The following is a 17,694-nucleotide window of genomic DNA, read 5'->3' as shown; positions in this document are numbered from 1 at the left end:
CCGGCCGAGGTTCTTCAGGGACCTGGACAATTCCTGCTCCTTACCGTGGCTGGAGTGTCATAGGGAGGGCGGAAGCTGAAAGACGATTGGACTTTTCGTTCTCAAACTTTTCCGCCAGTTTCCTCAGGTGTTGAGCGCGGCCGGGGAGCTCGCCTCGGTCCCGTCCGCCAAGCCCCGGCCGGCGGGGCCGGGAGGCCCGGGGCGCAGGAGGCCGGGACCAAGCGCCGCGCATCTGCCGGGCGCGGCCGCCGAGCTGGGCAAGCCGGGAGCCACCGCAGGGGGCGGGCGGGGGCGGCGGACGGACGGATGGACACACCCGCGAGCACTCCGCCCCGGGCCCCGGCGCGCCGCTGCCCGGGATCCCTCGGGCCCGCGGAGCAGCGCCGGGTGCCCGGTCGGGGGCGCCCCGCCTCCCCCACCCTCCGCCCCCGCCCACTCCGGCGCCCGTGATTGGCTCCGCCCGCCCCTGGCTGCGCGCCGAAGCCCGCCTCCCTCGCAGCTAAAGCAGACGGTACCCGGAGCGGAGCGAGCCAGAAGGGAGCATGGTCCCCGCGCCGCGGCCGCGTCAGCCCCCGCCGCCGCCGCTGCCGCCGCCGCGGATCTAGCTGCAGCCCCGGCCCCGGCTCCGCAGGGCCCGCCCGCAGTCCCCGCGGCCGCCGTGCCTGAGCGCAGCCCCCGCCCGGAGCACGAGCCCGGAGCCCGGAGCCAACCCCAGCCCCGCGGCCGCCGCGGCTGCGGGGAGAGCCGGGGGGGTGGGGGGGAGCGATGCTGCCGGAGCCGCCGCCGCCGCCTCGGTGAGAGCCGCGCCGCGCCGCGCGTAGCCGCACAGGCTGACAGGCAGAAGGACTGACTTCCCTCTCCCGGGCATCCTCCCTGGGCTGCCGGGAGGCGGCGGCGGAGGAGGAGGAGAAGGAAAAGGGGGGAGAAAGCGGAGAGCAGGAACGCGAGGAGGAGGTGGACCTGGATCCGTTTCTCCCGGCCAGGACCCGAGCGGCCCCAGCCACCGCTGCCCGCCGGCGCCGTCCCCTATCCATCAGCCCTTCTGCGCCCACTCGCGACCCCAGACTCTCTGCGCGTCGGGCCGGGGCCAAAGCCGCGCGGCCGGAGGTAAGATGCGGGCTAGGGCGCCAAGGATGCGGCGCCGGGGACCCAGGGTGCTGGAGGCTGCGTGGGGCCGGGCCGGGCTTGGGAGCAGGGCCGGAGAACCCGGAACGCTGGGCTCGGCTCCCGCGGCGGCGGCGCCTGGAGCCTCCCGCGTCTGGACTCGCAAGGCTGCAGGAGCCCTTGCGCCTGCGCTGCTCCAGGGGGAAAAAAAGGGGGGAAAAAAAACTTCCTGCCCCCGGGTGTGTATGCCCCCGGTCTGCCCGGGGCCAATGTTGCGGTGATAGTGGGTGCTGGAAGCGAGTGTGACCACCCCCCCACCCCACCCCCGCCGAAGCAGCCCCTCAGCTGGGCCCGGGAGCTTGCGTCCCTCTCCAAGCCACCTCCCTGGAGCGGCCCAGGGCCCGGGCCGGGCTGGGGGCCAGGAGGAGGCACCGGAGGGCAGGACTCTGGGGGCGGCCACGCGCCCGACCCTTTGGGGAGGTGCGCGCCTCTGTGCGGCGGGAAGCCAGGTTGGGGTTTCTGCCCCCTCCCGTCCTCAGACCCCGCATTTGGGGACCGGGTCTCTTCACTCAATCCCAAGTAACTTTCGAGGCAGAGGAACGTGAAAACCACGGGGAGGAAACCCGCACAGACCTTCTGTGACCCCCTCCGCTTCCCCTAGCACCTTGTGGGTGCCAACGTGTTTGGGGGGCGCGGAAACGAGAGCGTACCGGAATGGTGGGGCGGCGAGGATGTAGGGTTGGATGGGGAGGGGTTGTTTATGTGCGGGATAGTGTGGACGGGGAGATGTGTGGTGTGGGAGTGTGGGCTTGCGCCCTGACTGCCGCGGGAGGTGCCGGCTGGCAGAGGGCTCACGTCCGGGTCTCTGTGGCCTGGAGCGGGCCGAGAGCGCGAGGGTCATCTGAGATCGCGGCGCGGGTGCGGGCTCTAGGCAGTGCGGGCCCCGGGCCCCCAGGGAGGGGAGCTCTCGCCCGGGGTCGAGAGAGCAGAGTCGAGATCCCGGATAGGTCCGAGGCAGCTCCCAGGTCCGAGGCAGCTCCCGGGCAGGTCAGGTCTGCGTCGGCCGGGGAAGGCGGGGACGCGCCGCCTTGCCTGCTTGCCTGCCTGCAGCCAACGGTGATGGGGCCAAAGCGCGAGTCTCGGGTGCCTGGGTCCGCCAGGGGAGAAGCCAGTTGTGGTTCCTGGGCTCTGAAACGCAATGGCAGACACGGGTCAGTTGGCGGGTCCTGCCGCGGGTCCCTAGGGATGCTGATGGGTGAGGAACCGCCGCCTTTGCCATCCCTGCAGCTCTGCAAAAGCTCTCCTGGCTCCCTACGGTGCTTGCGCCGCGTCTAGCCCGGGGCGAATCGTGGACGCAGGTATTTATGTAGCATTAGGGGAGACCTCAGCGCTGGAGGGACCGGACCGTTGAGGACGCCCAGCTGCAGCTGCCCGCGAAACTTCCACTTCTTCGGCTCAGGGACAGTCAGGCTCCACTATTGCAGGCGCCAGCCTCTCACCAGCCGAGCTTCGCTGGGATTCGGACTCCTCTTGCGGTGATAAATCTGTCCTGGTTACAGCTGTATTTACCCTAATTTCAGTCGCTTTAAAGTCATCTGTCTAGTCACTACAGAGTTCCTTTTCTTGTTGTGTGGTCTTATCTCCAACTCAACCCTGGGAGGGCAGATTTAAGGAATTATTTCGGTTTAGGATGAATGACAGCAGATTTAATTAGCCCACCTCATTCCTGATGTTTTTTAAAAATTACAATGGAAAGTGCAAAGCTACTTTTCTGGAGTGGGCATGATGAACAACTTTATCGATTGTTCCTCCCGACTCTAGGCCAAAACATTGTTGGATAATTCACAGGTGAATACTTTAAAGGCTGGTTGGCATGCCTGTGTTTGAGTAGTCACATATTTCAGGCATTTATACAAGTATGAAGCTGTGTGCCACTGATGAATATAGTCTCCGTCCTGTACACTCTTCTGAGTGCACTTGATTTATCATCCTGCTATAAATCAGAGAATTACTAGCATATGTGCCCTTAAACTCTATATAAATTTAATGGCATTTAAATTGGTTTATGGGCTGATGCATTTAACCAATTTTAATAACTTTTCTGCACAAGCATCTTATAAACCATATTCGTCCATGATTAAGAAAAACATTTTCTTCTGTTCAGTCTCTCCATTTGTAGCACAGTTAACGAAAATTTATAGGTCTCCAACTTTCATTTGCAAGCAACAATCCCAACGAAATACCTAGAGTTGTACTGAAATAAAATACCCTATGGTAGCCATGGTAACAAATAGATTAAGGGTTATTGGTTTTCATCTGTATGTGATGGGAGGGAGGAATCTAGGTTGTGTCTTTTTAATTATACTTCTAATGAGTGGTGGTCATACTTCAAGTATTCAGTGCAGGAGGTAAGCCAAACTGAGAATTCAGTTCTGTGAGAGGTTTATTGGAACAAAGACTAGTAGAGCCCTGGAGAATGACTTCTGCTAACTGCAGCTTCTCATATCCAGGAAGCAAGTAGGTAAAATCTTTTTTATTTTTCAAGTAGATAGATGAGAATTGAGTTAGTCCCTTTAAGATGAGAAAATTTATTTTCCTTATGAGCTCTTACCAAAGGAACCTTTCAATCTGGCCCATGTTTTCTAGGAATAAACATGTTAGAAGTGTGGATGTTGGTGTGGATTGGGTGTCACAGTTGTTATCAACACCTGTCAGTCTAAGTGAGGCATATCATTAGTCTATTCAGATCTTGCTTATTTCAATATTCATGCATTTCCATGGTGATCCATTCCATTTTTGTTTACTTAGTCAACCTTATAAATCTTTGGCATCAATTTCAGTTGTACCATCTTTTTTTCTTTCATTTATCAATTGATTTGGCTGCAAATCATTCCCATTTTAAAATGTTTCTTTTTTTCCCCCCTTCTGCTAGTTCCCAAAAGTTTACACTATTGCTGATTGCATACAGATAAAATAACACCACTGATGCTAATGTATTTTTTTGCATCTTATTTGATATGTGTGTATGCATGGGTTTTTTCTTTTTTTCTTCTTTTTTCTTCCAGCAGGCTTACCTTAAAGCTTTCTCACATTATGGCCTGGAGATGTCAACCCAACCCAGCAGAATTGACTAAAGGTTTCCTTCCCTTCTTTCCTTCCCTCCTTCCTTCTTTCCTTTCTACCTTTCTTCCCCTCCTATCCTATTATGGTTCAGGGATTCTTTATGTCTTCAGTTATATCTGGCTCAAACAGACTTTTGGACTTTGTATATTAGAATAAGCCTGTCGTCCTAGGATCTTGTCTCATTCAGTAGTAGCCAAAGACAGAAGGTTCTTGAGCGTCAGATTATTTTTCCAAATACAGTATATGTTTACTCACAGCGTTGGGTATCTCTGGGATCACGTAACATTGTAAGTTCACTGCACAGGCAGCTTTGCTTAAATGCAAGTGATGATTTTGCTCACCCGCTTTCAACTTTGCTTTCTAAAGATGCAGTCCCAAGCTAATCACACCCTGTATATTTCAGAAATATCAAGGCAAGCATTAGCACGCCACTGGCTTATTAGGATCAGGAGAAATAATTGGAGCACTTAAGTTCAAAGTCAGATGGAGAAACGGAATTATAACCAATCTTGTGATTCTATAATCGGTCAACTAAGTGCTTACTTGGGGGTAGGGGCAGGAATAAACACCATGAATAAGAAATCCAGCCTTTGGTTGCAGTGGGTGAGGCTAAACCAAGGCAGAAACCATGTAGGTTTACTAGAGAATAAGAGATCTGTTTGCGGGGAATTCCCTGGTAATCCAATGGTTAGAACTTGGTGCTCTGACTGCCAAGGGCCCAGGGTTTGATCCTGGTCGGGGAATTATAATCCCACCAGCAGCGCAGCAAAAAAAAAAAAAAGGGGGGGGGGGGGCGGGAAGAAGTCTCTTTGGGGACAGAAAAATCACATATAGAGCCAAATGTTTAGAAACTGGGAGAATGTAGTTTGTGCAGATGGTCTTTTGTTATTACTTAGGAAAGCAGGATTTATCTCCTAATATGCTAAAAAAAAAAAAAAATAGCCTTAACAATTTGGTTAAGAAGAAAAAGTGTGTCAGAATTCTTTACCTGCCTTCTGAGATCAGGATCACTCTGAAAGCAAACTGATTCTTCCTACAATAGCTACCAGCTTACTTTCCTGAAGTCCTAGGTCAGAAAGGAAATCACTTGAAAATAGGGAAATTGAAACTGCAGAAAAAGATGAGGTATGTTGATCATTGGAAGGAGCAATACAATTAATTATTTGTGAAATGAACTTTACAGCTTGGGGCATCTCCACCTTTAGGGAGGGAAAGGGAAGATTTCTCTTTTCCCACCAGAGAGGATATTTGCATGAAATTCACATGGTTCAAACTCTGGACTCTGTAGCAGTTGATGATGATTCAGAAGCTAGAACAGGAATGGCAGAGCGTTGTATACGGGATCAGGTTTGGGCCAAGAGGTCAGCTCCCCAAACATTTAAAGGCTGCCATTGGCCCCACTGGCATCAATTTTTATAATTCTTCTCTAGAGTTTTGACATTAAAATCACTGACTCTTTTAACAATATATTAATATATGTGTGTGTATAGGCCTTCCTGGTAGCTCAGCAGTAAAGAACCTGCCTGCAGTGCAAGAGATGTAGGTTCAATCTGGGTCCGGAAGATCCCCTGGAGACAGGAATGGTAACATACTCCAGTATTCTTGCCTGGGAAATTCCATGGACAGAGGAGCCTGGTGGGCTATGGCTGCAGAAGTCAAACAGGACTTAGCAACTAAACAACAACAACAACAATGTTTGTGTGTATATATATAAATATATACACATACATATATACAAATATATACTGTATAAAATGTGTATATATACACACATATACAAATAAATATTCTACTACTTTACTTTTTAAAATAGTGATAAAAGGAAACACATAACATAAACTGTATCATCTTTACCATTTTTAAGTGTACAGTTCAGTAGTGTTAATATTAATATTGTTGTGCAATGGATATCCAGAACTTTTTCATCATGCAAAACTGACACTCTGTACCCATGAAGCGTCACCTGCCCACTCTCCCTCCCCTACTTTCTGTTCCTATACATTTGACTACTTGGATGGCTCATATAAGGAGAAGTCCTACAGCGCATGTCTGTGAACATGGGTGGGCACGCGTCTCTTCACGATCCAGCTTTCAATCCTTTGGCATACATACCCAGACAAGGGAGTGGTGGATTCTTCTACTTTTTCACAGATGTGTTACATTGATCCTCTGTTGAAGAGAAATGGTGAAAGTGTAGTCCACAGAAGACAGTCAGAGGAAGAATGCAGTAGATTTGTTCTTCCCTTTCTGTGTGTACATTTCCCCACAAGTCTCCGCAATCTCTTTTCTGTTTTGCTTTTAGGGCTTGTGTGAGTTGCAGCAATATGGCATAGTGGCTAAATGATTGAACTTAGTGTCAGAGTTGAAATCTAGTGCCTGGTGCCTACTAGCTGTGTGACCTTGGAAAGATCCTTAATCTCAGTAAACCTCCATTTTCTTTTATGAAACTGGAGGGAATCGTCGTGGCCGAGATAACTGCTAAAACCTGCCTCACAGTGTCAAACCTCAACAAGTACTCTAGAAAGGAGAGCTTCGGTGACAGAGGCAGTCATGATAGAGAAGGCAGCAGCAACCCCTGGAGCTCTCAGAAACCACAGACAGCTCTCCTGTTAAATTTGATCATAAACATTTTCATAATATGCCACAGTATATATATATTGTATTCTGTGAGTCTCACTACCAGAACTTATTCTGAAAAGAGATTTGCATCACAATCATTAAAAATATCCTTGAGTGGATTTGATATGTGAACTTTTAATTCCATTTTTAGTATCATAATTTTAGAGTTGATGTGGATTTTAGAGGTCAACTAATTTGCCTATTATTCAATCATCAAACCTGTATCAAGCCCCAATAATATAATAATAACAGCTTCCAGTTACAGCTGCCCACTGTATTTTAGTACTTTACATACATTACCTCTAATCCTCATATCAATGCTGCAAGATAGGGATTATCCACATTTTTACAAGTGAAGATGAGGCTCAGAAAGGTAATCAACTGGCCCAAGGCCATGAATCTAGCCACACTGTACATCCAGGTTTGAGCCTAGATCTATCAACTACCAATCGGTCTTGTCTTGTCTTTTCAAGATGTGTGTGTATATGTGTGTGTGTGTGTTTGAGACTCCAGACTGTGTCTCGATGCATTCGCACCACTGTGTGCATGCTAAGCTGCTTCTGTCATGTCCAGCTCTTTGTGACCCTATAGACTCTAGCCTGCCAGACTCCTCTGTCCATGGGATTCTCCAGGCAAGAATACTGCAGTGGATTGCCATTTTTTCTTCCAGGAGATCTTCCCTATCCAGGGATCAAACTCATATCTCTTATGTCTCTTGCATTGGCTGTGAGTCCTTTATCATTAGCACCACCTGGGAAGCTCATTTGCACCACAGTACACTGCCTATTATGTACCAGGTACCACGTTGTCTGTGCCAATTAGCATTTTAAATGAAATAATTCTACTGGAGGGATTGTAGAATAAGAATATTGACCAGGTCCAACATTCACAGTACTTGGGGATTTGCCTACCTGCTTTCATTTACTCTTACTTCTGGAACACTGAGAAAAACTTTCAGATGCTTTTGAATGGCATCTGTTTCCAGGCTGATCCAGTGTAATAAAGAGCAAATTGAAGAGCAGAAACAATGTAGAAAGGACTAAGGAGACATTTAGGACCACCAAAGATTGATCTGGGCATGTTTGTTTTGAGCCCCAGTACCGAATACAGTGCCTGGCACAAAACTTGATAGAAAAACTATTTGCCTGGATCAGTTTATGCCCAGAGAAGGTGTCAGGTAATAGACATCAAAGGCTGCTTTTTGGATTACCTTTCACTCAGTCGCTGTGTAGCTGTATCTCCACAGTTTTACATTGTGTGGAATTTTAGATGCTATATTTGGGCATCTATCTATTAAATATGTTTGTTGATGAATTATAACTAATCTAAATGGAATCTTTAAGGATTTATGACTTGAGACTTTGAAGACTAATATTCTTGGCGCTTCTTCTTTCCAGTGCTAACTTGAATTTATTTGGCACTTGTGAGAATCAATGCAGAGTCCATCCTAGTCCGTCCTTCATGATACACTTACTTGTGAGGTGTTGTCCCCACTGAGATTTTTAATTTGTGGCATTTCATAAAAGTGTTTTTTTAAGGAAAAACAAAATGCCACACAATCATAGAGACCACTGTAAAAGGGCAATAACACTGTATTTTCCAATTTTTTCTGTCCTATTTTAATCCTTTATTTTAGTGGGGGCGGGGGTGAAGGGTTTTTCTTTGTTTGTTTGTTTTGGAGATGGCTAAGAGGATATGACTACAACCTGGGGCATACACCACAAAAATGTATTTTCTCCCTGTTTGAACTCTTCTAACCCTCACCCAGGCAAGGAATGACTTCTCCAGTTTGAGATTCACTGTTAGAAGGCTTAGCTACCATGCCTCTGATCAAACCTGTAAGGGATCAGGCAGGAAATGATGCTGGATGAGGAAGAGGCAGGAGGGGCTCTGGGGTGGCTGGGTACCAGCCTGGCCAGCTCCACCACCTCCCCCTGCCTCACTCCTGGGCTTGTTTCTACCCTCAAGGAAAAATCAGGCAGGAGGCTTTCTTTTTCTTCAGGCATCCCTGCAAAGCTCTTCGAAGCAGGGTCAGAAATGGGGACCATAAGGCAAGAGCAAATAGAAGGGCTCTCTTTTGTCTTGCGAAAAGCAAAAGCTAGTCAAAGGCTTAGACCAAACAGTTGCCAGATCATCCGTGTTTTCCTTTTGGATATTTATAAACATTTTGAGAAGTGGTGGGGAAAGGTGAAATGTGAATTTTAAAACAAAACAAAAACTTACCTTTCTCTTTTATCTCCTCTTTTCATATTTCCAGCTTTAAGCATATGCTTTTGGATCAAAACTGCAGTTGAACTTAGCTTCCTAAGGAATTTTAATGATACATTCATTTTTCTGGAGCTTCTAAATGAGCATAGACTCGGTCTATTTACTGAGCGGGTATGATGGAGAGGACCATGCCTTTCACACGGCATCTCATTTGTTGCTCACCTTGTGATATCGGTAGCATTATTCCCATTCTGCAGATTAGTTCTGGAGAGACAAAGCATTTGCCTAATGGGTGCAAACATGGGTGGCTGGATGGGTTATAGCGATGCACAAGCCTAGCCTCCAGGTGACTGCCAACCTCTGAAGAGGGGAGAGAGCCTGTGTTCCCTTTCATACAGAATATAAACTGATTATTAAAATAACAGAATATACACACACTTAGCCATATTACTCGTATTATTATACCACAGTTGATGTAATAAGGTGAGGTCCAGCTAATTTTATTTTAAGGCTTGAAATAAGCTTGGAAGTGAGACCCATTAGTATGATTTCAGATTCCTTCACACTTAACCTCACTGCCATCATCATTTGTAAAACTCAACAAGTGTTTGATTCTGAGTTTACCTTGAAGGCTTAGGTCTAACTGACTTCTTTTCTATGTGATCAAAGGCTTCTTAGGGTGCCCCTGACTTACATGAATAGGAGTCAATTATTTGAGGATTCAGTGGCTTGCTGTTTACAGTGCTCAGAACAATATCAAGCATATCATAACTGTAGTCCGTGTGAACATGTGGGTTGGTTTCTGCTCCAGATCATGTGAACAAGTGGCTCTTTCTGGATTCACTTGGGAATCATGACCTCCTTATGGCTTTGGACTTGGCACATGTTGGGTTCTCACTGTTTGGACGCCCTGAGACATGGCCCCGACCATGAGTTCCCAGTCTAACTCAGAAGCCTGTGGCATGTGGAGAACAGGTGGAGAAAGACCAATGAGGGGACAGTCCAACATTCCTTTCAGAACAGAGAAACTCTGAAAGACCACAGGGGAAGAACCTGATCATGAATGCTGCCGCAGGCGTTCACAACACAATTCCATGCAGCCACTTAGATTGGTTGCCTCTGCCACTGTCCAAGCTGTCCAATCCAGTAGAAAATGATGCTCCAGGCCTGGTCCTCTGATCGGTGCCAGGTCACAGATTGGTTACCAGTCTGAGACAAGATAAAATGGGAAGAAGCCTTTAGAAACTTCGGTCGCACTTGGTACTCCATTGACAGCGTAGCATTCTGCTTCTCTCCCTGAAGGTGTGGACCAGTCTGGGGCCACATCAGATTCCCTCATGTGTTGCCAAGAGAGCAGCGTGTGGTGAGAGCTGTGGGTAACCATTGCATGCTAAGACTGCCTTCCAGTTCTTAACAGATTGGCAATACAAATAAAACCCGAAAATCTGGGGTCTTTCACCGCAGATAGGGGTAGAGGGCTACATAAGAGCCTAGATGCAGTTGTCCTGCCAACCCGCAGGCAGTGATTTTTTTTCTAAAGCTCCCATCTAGAATCCCTCATCAGTGAGGCCAGCCTTGCCTCCTTTGGGACAACAGGCAGACTGGATTGCGGCCAGTGTGGCCATGCTCACCGTAGCAGGGACAGCTGCCTGGTCTGTTCCGTACTATCCAGGAAATGATTGCCATGTCAGAGGGGTGCTATGACGAGGGGCTCCTCCTCTGTGTCTATGTGCGTCAGCTCCCTGATGCTGAGTGAGAGCTTGAAGGTCTTAACACAAGAACCTCATCCACACATTCATATGAGGCCCTTTTGTTGCAGTTCTGTACTATTCTGAGTTCTTGAGCCGTGCGTAGGTGATTTTGCCATTGAACTCACTTGTTTGGTTGATCTGAAGACGTATAAGATGACCATGCTCTGATTCTGGCTCTCCAAACCAAAAGGTCAGGGCCACAGCATCTGGGGAGTGTAAGTGATGCATTTTGGAAGCCGTGTTAGTGAGACCCGGAGGCTGCGTGCAGCCTGTGTGTCTGGCTGATCTTGCTAGCGAAGAGCCTGCTGTACGCAGAGTACTGTAATCTATTCGGTTCATGCTGCTCCAGCCAGCTTTAATCTTCAAAACTTGAATAATATTCAAACTGTGAAAGGAACTTTTTTCTTGCTGAAACCTGGGTGTGCCAAGTAGAAGCTCCGAAGCTTCTCAACTTACCGATCTATGGCAACACATTGCAGGAAAAGAAAAAAAAAAAAAAAGGGCACCGGGGTGGCTTCATGCACTGTGGGAAAAAATGCCTTTCTCCACAATTAAATGGTACTAGGATCTAAAATTTTCTCCTTTACCCCCCAAGGAGAAAAAAATGATTTTTATGGAAACCGTGGTTCATGGAAGTCCCTTTTTCCCTCTCCACAAAGTCACCACCTCTCTTTTTCACCGGCCCCAGGTCTCTATGAGGGTCTGCTCTGGGACACCTGCAGTAGAAGTCAGGCCGGCAGAAGCCCACGGGGTTTTCAGGAAGGAAGGGACGTGGGTGGTGTGACATGCTGAAGACACCAGTGGCTGGGACGTGAGGGAAGGTCACCGGCAGCAGTGGAGAGACTAATAAGAAAGCAGCTGGCGCTACTGCCTTGCTGAGATAAAGCCACACGAACCGTCCTCTGGTGGCAAGAGTTTCAGCCCTGGGTTTGCAGGTGGGCTGTGGTGACAGCCCTGGCCTCTCCCCTGCTCTCTCCCTCACATCCCCAAGCAGAAAGGGCATTCCAGAGCCACCGCCCAGCTCAGGCTCCTACCTCAGAATTTAAAACTTCTCTCCCAGATTCTGCAGAAACCACAAAAAGCCCTCTTTGTTGGGGAAGGCTCCTGGGGAGGCTGCGGGGGAGGGGTGGGCACTCACTGGACTGTGAAATCGCAATTGGAGAGCTGTAGCTGTCAGCTCTTTTTATTCTAGGTGAGCCTCCCTGGACGTCTGATCTTCAGAAGCATTTTTTGATATCTGGAAGAGACACCTAGGCCAGGTATGGTCTCCTTGGTCCTAGGAAAAGGGTCCTGTGCTGTGCTACGTAGGGGCCACTGGGGACAAGGACAGGGGCGTGAGACTGACTTCTAGGGACTGAGCATGTGACGGTGGGGAGTTCTGCGTGTGTGCGTGTGTGTGTGCTAAGTCACTTCAGTCGTGTCCGAAGCTTTGAGACCCCATGGACTGTAGCCCGCCAGGCTCCTCTGTCCATGGGATTCTCCAGGCAAGAATATTGGAGTGAGTTACCATGCCCACCTCACTCAGTCCTGCACATAGTTACAAATAAAACTTATTTACTTTCAACTCAACAACACGTGAACAGCTTGATTTTTAAAATGGGCAAAGGACTTGAACAGACATTTCTCCGAAGAAGATATACCAATAGCCAACCAGCCCATGAAAAGATGCTTGATATCACTACTCATTAGGAAAATGCAAATCAAAATCATGATGCGATACCATCTCACACCCATTAAGATAACTATAATTCTTTAAAAAATAGAAAATAAAAATTATTGGTGAGGATGTGGAGAAATCAAAACCCTTATGCTTTCCTTGTATAATGATGTGACCACCAAGGAAAGCAGAATAGAGATTCCTCAAAAAATTAAACATATAGTTATCATACAATTCTGTAATTCTGCTTCTCGGTAAATACCCAAAAGAAGTGAAAGCAAGAACTCAGACATTTGTACACCCACACTCATAGCAGCATTATTCATAGTGGCCAAAAGGCAGAAGCAACCCGAGTATTCATCAGTGGATGAATGGATAAATAAAACGTGTTATACAACAGAGTATTAATCAGCCTTAAAAAGGAAGAAAAGTCTGACACTTGCTATGACATGGTTGAACCTTGAAGGCATTATGCCAAGTGAAATAAACCAGTCATAAAAATATAAATATTGTTTGAGGATGAGATGGTTAAATAGCATCACTGACTCAATGGACATAAACTTGAGCAAACTCCAAGTGATAGTGGAGGATAGGGAAAACCTGGTGTGCTACAGTCCATGGGGTCTCAAAGAGTTGGACACAGCTTACTGACTTAACAGCAAATTTATGATTCTACATATATGAGGCACTTAGTAGTCAGATTTATAAAAACAGGACAGAGTGGTGGTTGCCAGAGGCTGGGGGAGAGGGGAATGAGGAGCTGTTGTTTGGTGGGCACAGTTTTAGTTTGGGAAGATGACAAAGCTCTGGAAATGGGTGGTGATAATATTTGGACAACAGTGTGACTGTATTTAATGCTGTCAAACTGTCCACCTTACTGGTTAAAATGGTAAATTCTATGTTATATGTTTTTACCACAATAAAAAGAAGACATTCTAAACTGGCTCGCCTAATAAATTCTTTAAGTCATTTGCTTAGAGGCAAAAAGTCACTCACTTTAACAGTTCAACAATTCAAGTACTTGCTGTATACCTTAGCCTTTGCTGGGCATTGTATATATTATTATATATGTATGTGTTTTATTTCAGGTGTAATAGTTGAGGCAGTACAATAAAATCCACAGACCCCACGTGTTCAGTTCACTGAGTTTTGATAACTGTATAAACCTCTGGAGCCACCATCCAAAGGAAAATATAAAAAATTTTCATCACCCCAGAAAGTTCCCATGTGCCTCTTCTAAGCAAACCCCCTTCTTTTCCTGACCATTTTCTGATGTCAGTCACCAGAGATGAGTTCCGACTGCTATGTGACTCCGTGTGAATGGAAGCATGTAGTGTATACCCTGGTACCCACTGGTTTCACTCAACCCACCCCGGGCACCATTTATCCATGTTGACCTGCACCCCAGTAGTTCTTTCTTTATTGCTCAATAGGGTTCCATGGTGCGTACCAGAGTTGGTGTGTCCACTCTCCTGTGGATGGACATTGAGTGTTGTAGTATCTGCGGACAGCTGGCGGCGAGTGAGGATGTTAGCTGGCCAACTGGGAGTATCCCCATGGTTGGGGTTGTCACACAAGCTCTCCATGCAGGGGGTTTTCTGCAGGACTGGCAGCTTCCCCAGAGTTGAACCATCTCCAGGTCGTGGCGTTTGGGTGATTTACACTGAAAGCGTGGCACAGATGCTCCTGTGGCTACTGGACACATTTCTCCCTTAAAGGCACATCATGCAGGAAGTTGAGTTTCAGAAGACTGTGTGGTGACTCTGCTGTGAAGACAGGAGGTTGGTGGATGGCCTTAAAAGTCAATGTCTTTGAGCCATGATTGTACCTTCCCAGTCCAAGCAGCCACCTGTAGAATTGACCAGATGCCAGGGGATAGGGCTGGGCTGATCGGTCCCCAGCTCGGCCCCTTCCTTTCTGGTTTGCATCCTCAGGGCTGGTTGACATGTTCTTTCTGCCACCGTGTGAAGGCCTTTAGTCTGAGAATTCTGTCCTTAGGGTGACCTTGCCCTCTCTGCTGTGACCCATTCTCAAGTGAGTGTGCAGTCTGACTCTGAGATCAGTGTCGTCCTCCACGTCCACATTTCTGAGCAGCATCTCGGCTCCTGAAGTAGTAGTGAGACCTTGTGCTCGAGAGCTGTGGCCTTCACTTCCATGTGGGTCTGAGCTCAGCGTCTTAGCAGGGCCACCTAGGAATGATGAAATCTTAGGCAGGTTACTTCATCTCTTGGAACAGAGCCACCTCATATAATAACACTAATAATAGCTTTGCTGCTCTACCTACCGCCTCTAACAGGCCTGTAAGTGGGGGGCGGGGTCATTCCTGCAAGGCAGGAATTCACACAAAGTTCATCTGTGTGAAAGCCGAGTTCATTTGTCTCCCCTACGTCCACATTCCTGGGCAGTGCCTCATTGCATGATGTAGATGAGGCAAGGATGGTGTGTAGGTGGCATCCGGGGCTGTTGCCTCCAGGAAAGAACTGTGGGGACACAGGGCTGATAAGGGTGAGCGTGGTCACTGGGAAGCACCACCCCACTCCCCCACTCCTCCACCCCCAAGCAGGCAGCTGGAGGACCTCCCAGGGCAGGTGTGCTGATGATAGTCACCCTCCCTCTGTTCAAGTTCCTCCCTCTGAACACCCAGGACCCCCATCCCCAATCTACCAGCTTACAAGCCCAACACAGCAAATGAATCCACTCTCCTCTGTGAGGAGTAAGCCTGGATGGCCAGCCTAGGTCTGCACTGTGATTTCTAAAGGATGCATTGCTCTGAATTCACCTCTAAGAGATGTTGCTGGCACGGCTGTGGGGTGCTTGGGCCCTGTGACGGTGTGGTCCGCTCCCTGGCCAGAACCCACAGGGCTCATGCTCCCAGGACAAGGGAATGGGGCCTGGAGCCTATTTCAGCAAGTCAAGGCCTGATGAGTCGTGCCCGCCTACCTGGGGACAGAGGGACTGTCACCTGGCTCCAAGGAGCCGCTCTGCCAGACTGAGGCTGCCCTTGGCTCCCTACTCCCCTCTTTCATCTCTGGAAGGTTTGCCCATCTCTGCCCAGTTCAGATCCTGCCCGTCCTTCACGGCTTCCTCTAGGAGGAGCCTGTGACCCAGGTTCTCCATGTAACCCCGTCTTAAGGGTCTCCAGCTGACTGTGTGCTCCTGGGGGATTGAGCACTTCCCCTTTTGTCTATATCCCTCTGTTGATTTTCCTCCAAGAGTGTAGGGCAGTGCTGGATACACGTCACAGTTTGATCGAGTGAGGCCCGGAGAAGAGGAGTGCCACCTAAGACGTGCCAGTGAGAGGCAGAGCTGGGACTGGAACCCCAAATCCTAGGGCATGGAAACAGCATCACGAATGTGGGAGCGGGGTGAGAGCCTCGGGTCTGGGCGGGGACCCCCTCCTGCGAATCCCGTGCTGCTTCAAGCCATGCTGGGTGAGAGAGTGCAAACCCTGGGGAATTTTCTGTCTTGGTTTTTGTCGCAAGCAAGCAGAAATGACTTCCTAAAACGTGTGACTAGATAAGGGGTCCCTTCTCTGGATGTGAAATGACTGTGCATTCAAATCTGAGCCACAAAAGATGATCTTCGCTCCCGTTTTTCTGCATACCACCCACAGACCTTCCCGGGATGCTAATTCACGTGCTTATCCTGAGGCCTCAGGCCTTGGGGTCGCTGGTGAAAGCCAGTGTTTGTTTCCTGGTTGTTGCCGTGCACCCCCACCCCACCCTCTTTCTTCTCCCCCAATCTGGGTTTGTGTCTCCCCTCTGCCCAACGATGAACCCAGACAGCCTGGTTTGTCTCAGGGAATATCTGTCTTCACAGTACGTGTTTGAGTGCTGGGGTGGGGTTGGCAAAGAGATGGCGTGAAAAACATTCCTTGTGTTCAGATCAGGAGACAAGGGAAAATACAGAACACTTCTTTGGGCATTGAGAACAAAATTCTTTAAGCGACTTATTGTGAGTTTGTTTAGCGTGAAAATCCTTTTTTAAAAGGAAACTTTGTTAATGAAAAGAAACCAAGGACATATTATGTATATATATACTATGATGTCAAGTATGTTAAAAAAAAAAAGAACATAGAACAAATGACTGAAAATGTGCCATAATGTTAACAGTAGTCATCTTTCTACTTTTAAAATTCTACTTAAAAATTTTCCCATTTAAAAATAGATTTTTAAAAAATCTGTCAGCATATTTATCATAAAATAAAAGCTTATTTAACAGGGGAAAGAAACTTAACTATACAAATAAGGTTAATTTTTGCCACCTGCCACTGTGAGCAATGTGTTTGTGTACATGCCCACACAAATACTGATGAAAACAGGAAAAGGACAGGCCGCAATGTGGAAGAGATTTTTAAACAACCGGTTTTTTTAAAGGGAGGAAGGACCAAAATAATTTCATATAATTCCACATGTAATAATCTTCACAGTGAATCTCAGACTCATCTTAAATGAACAATTCTCTCAAGGTTCTATTCCATTTTGGGGCTCCGGCAGGACCCAGGATTGGGGGGGTCTCTCTTCCCAGAGATAGCCAAGCTAAAGCAGATGCTAAACCCAAAAAGCCTGTCTTGTTGCCTGCAAGCCGAGTGCCAGCCTTCTCAAATAACTGTGCCCCCAAGTGGTCACTTGTACCTGTAAATTACATCCAGCAAAAGGGTTGCAATTAACCAGATCCTGGACCACAGGGTTTATAATTTAATAACAGTGATGATGTCAGTAACACGGGGCAAAAAGGAGTGAAAAGAAAAGAAGAATCCCAGGAAGAGAGAGAGAGAGAGTGTGTGTGTGCGTGTAGAGTAAAAGACAGGGAGTGATTTTCTGAATGTTTACCTACCCCACATCCTTCCAGAAGGAGGTGTGGGGGAGAGTGAGTGTGTGTGTGAGCACATGTGTGTGTCCACTAGCAGGAGCCTGCCCAGAGGGGTGAGGGCGGCTGTGGGTGGAACCCTCCAACAATTCGGGAGACTGCTGGTTTCTCAGGATGCTCCTCTAGGCCTTTGACGGCCTGCTTCTTTGCAGCAGTGGTTCCCTGATCGTCTCCTTGGCAGTCTGCCAGAGGCTCTAAGTGTACTGAGAATTGTGTTTTAATAGAAGGCTTTACCTCTGATACAGATTTAAAATGAGGAAGAAACTTTCTGTTCCTCAGCCAGAGCGAAATGCATTTTGCTGCTTGTGAAATGCTGGTGATTACAAGCTCATCTTACATAATTTTATTATTTTCAATTGCTGC

General features: G+C 48.0%; 2 protein-coding genes across 12 annotated transcripts in view; one reads left to right on the top strand and one right to left on the bottom strand.

Annotated features, from left to right (window-relative positions):
* The window catches only part of LOC122442017 (translation initiation factor IF-2-like), a 377,694-nt gene extending 376,660 nt beyond the window's left edge, over positions 1-1,034 (bottom strand). For all 9 annotated transcript variants that reach the window (XM_043469267.1, XM_043469268.1, XM_043469269.1 and 6 more), the window contains exon 1: positions 45-1,034. In XM_043469267.1, coding sequence (XP_043325202.1) covers positions 102-1,034 — 933 coding nt within the window. In that variant the 3' untranslated portion in view covers positions 45-101. The remainder of the gene's footprint in view (positions 1-44) is intronic.
* KLHL29 (kelch like family member 29) overlaps positions 715-17,694 on the top strand; it is a 326,642-nt gene continuing 309,662 nt past the window's right edge. For 2 of the 3 annotated variants that reach the window (XM_043469264.1, XM_043469265.1), the window contains exon 1: positions 715-1,107. The gene's annotated coding sequence lies outside the window, so the exon portion shown is untranslated. The remainder of the gene's footprint in view (positions 1,108-17,694) is intronic. The other variant, XM_043469262.1, reaches the window with a different exon arrangement.

This window comes from Cervus canadensis, chromosome 5, assembly GCF_019320065.1.
Source record: "Cervus canadensis isolate Bull #8, Minnesota chromosome 5, ASM1932006v1, whole genome shotgun sequence".
NCBI lineage: Eukaryota > Metazoa > Chordata > Mammalia > Artiodactyla > Cervidae > Cervus > Cervus canadensis.
Note: the sequence above shows the minus strand (reverse complement) of the source record. Positions and strands in the feature narration are given on the sequence as shown.